Source organism: Limulus polyphemus, unplaced genomic scaffold, assembly GCF_000517525.1.
Source record: "Limulus polyphemus unplaced genomic scaffold, Limulus_polyphemus-2.1.2 Scaffold4861, whole genome shotgun sequence".
Taxonomy (NCBI): domain Eukaryota; kingdom Metazoa; phylum Arthropoda; class Merostomata; order Xiphosura; family Limulidae; genus Limulus; species Limulus polyphemus.
In genome coordinates, this window is record NW_013670471.1 from 43,307 (window position 1) to 45,873 (window position 2,567).

Below are 2,567 nucleotides of genomic sequence, written 5' to 3' on the forward strand. Positions count from 1 at the left end.
TTACCCAGCTGTTGTAATCACACCAGTGGTGCTATCAATCTTGAAAAGAGAAAGTGTTTCATTACTTAAGGAGTAGGTGATATTGCTGTTAATCCCTTCGTCCTGGTCATGAGCTTTAACAGTTATAACTTTTGTGTTCAATAGAGCACCTTCAGAAATTGATGCACTGTATTCACTTTTCTCAAACACAGGATCATTATCATTCTGATCCAGAACAGTAACAGTAATGTTACACAAGACTGAATGAGATGGTTTCCCTTTGTCTTGAGCCTCAATAACAAGATAATACTCTGGAATCACCTCTCTGTCTAGAGGATGGCTAGAAAGCTCTCCACTGTGGAGGTCTAGGCTAAATTTGTTGTTGATGTTTCCACCTCAAAAAAAAATATGGAAAGTAATTAATTTTTTTCAGTACACAACCCGCTGTTGTAATAGTTTGAATGATTTATTTTAATAATCTATTATTTAATGTTATAAACACTGATGAGAAGATAATCAAAAATTAAAAATTTCCCATTAAAATACATAAGAACTAAAAATTATTATAAAACAAGAACTTAGTTAGGTCCCAAACAAAGTAGTAGTTTAGTTATTGCTTTCTGTTGTGAAAATAAGTTTTAACAATATCCTGATGATTGGAAAAAAATATCAGATTACTATGAATTATGAAGCATTTTGTTTGTTGCAATCATTTATTTATTCTATGCTCCTCTGTTACAAGTTGCTGATTCAATTTTTAACTTGAAGTATAATTATTTGCTCAAGCTCCTGAACTTCAGCAGTTATATGACACAAATTCATCATAGTCATAAATCAAAAGTCCATAAGTTTTGAATGATAAACACTTGTTAAAATTGTAGTAATTTTGACCTTATGATACCTTTTATGGTATAGGTAACTTCAGAATTCTTCCCTGTGTCCAAATCAGTGGCCACCACTGTATGAATAACACTGAGATCACTATTTTCTGGAATCTGTAGAGAATAACAGGAATCCCCAAAACTAGGAGCATGGTCATTGACATCAAGAACCTCAATTTCAACTGTTGTAGAATCAAAATAAGCAGGAAAATCCCCATCTTTCACATAGACTGTAAGTAAATAAATGGCTTTTTCTTCTCGATCTAGTGAATCAGCAGTAAGAATTTGTCCTGATTGTTCATTAATGATAAACTTGTCACTGGCTAAACCTTTTGGAATGATGTATGTCAGGTTTCCATTAATTCCTATGTCATAATGAAAAGCACTGCTAATTAGAAAAGTCAATACAACTCACAAAAGAAAACACATACATATATATATATATATACATTATATTTAATTAGAATTTTTTTTAAGTAACACAAATAATATATATATATATCTTTTAAATTAGCTATCTGAGATCTTGAGAATTTGTAACTAAACTATGATTAATTTTGAAACATAGCTGTAAGAAACCTGTTTGGGCTCTTAATTGGTAAGATAGCACTAAAGACTTGAAGAAAAAGCAGTTTGTCCAGTAATGGTCTTTAGTCAATTTTCTTAACATCCAACCCTCCTACTTAAAATGTTACCTTAGCTTAAGTGTGAAAAAAATAAACCTCTAGGGCAAATTACAATAACATTTGATGTCTATTTCTGCTTTATATTGATTAAACTAAAAGTGCAAAGTTAAATTTGTGAATTTGGTGTACCATTTTTTGTTTAACATCAGTTGTTGTCTCTGAAACTAAAACTTAGAAACACATTCTTGTGTACTACAACGTTTTACATACTTTTTGATCAACATTAAAAATGCTTAAAATACTTAGTACTTGTAAAAATTTGAAAACACAATCAACCATTGTGGTAATAGTTAAATAACAGAAACTTATAATCAATTAAAAATTCAGAGTAACAAAAACTTATCAAGGTTATCAAACCTGAATTTCTAAGTGTTGCAAAGAATGAGTCCAATAAAGGTGAACGGACTTAATATTTAATATTATCAAAGTTTTTACATTTTAAAGTTATAAAAAATTAACCAATACCCAAGTCTTTGTCTGATGCTTCAACTTTAATCACTTCTGTTCCAACTGGTGATTCTTCTGAAACTACAGCCTTATAAATATGTTGGTAGAACTGTGGGGGATTGTCATTGACATCTTCTACATTGATTTTTAGAATCTGGGACGTTGATTTTACTGGCTTGCCATGGTCATTAGCTGTGATGTTTAGTTCATAAAAGTGATGCTGCTCCCTATCCAAAGACTTGGCGATTGACAATAATCCTGAAAGAAATATGTTTATCGTAATTAAAACTGTATTAGGAAATAATACATGGTGCTAAAGTTAGACACTACATTATGTTACATTTCCTTTTTACTATAAGCGAGTTACTGAAGAAAGCTGAATGAGAACTGCTACTACTGTCATGATTCAAGATTAAAACTTCAAAGGCACTAGTTGCAATTCTGGCCTCATGCATTAAACTTATTCTTCTCGTAATGTAGGAAAATAATTTAGGATACTTCTATCAAAATGGTTAATATGGTTATGGGTTAGGACAAACTAACAAGATATCTATTAACCATTTTTTATAGATAT

The 2,567-nt window shown here is 30.7% G+C and overlaps 1 protein-coding gene across 1 annotated transcript; it reads right to left on the bottom strand.

Moving 5' to 3' along the window:
- Nucleotides 1-2,251, bottom strand: LOC111088960 (protein dachsous-like; the record flags this gene model as incomplete). The annotated part of the gene is made up of 3 exons (XM_022400406.1): nucleotides 1-374; nucleotides 881-1,225; nucleotides 2,012-2,251. Coding segments are annotated over 3 exons (959 nt in total), but the record flags the coding sequence as incomplete, so codon positions are not given.
- Nucleotides 2,252-2,567: the final 316 nt, after the last annotated feature.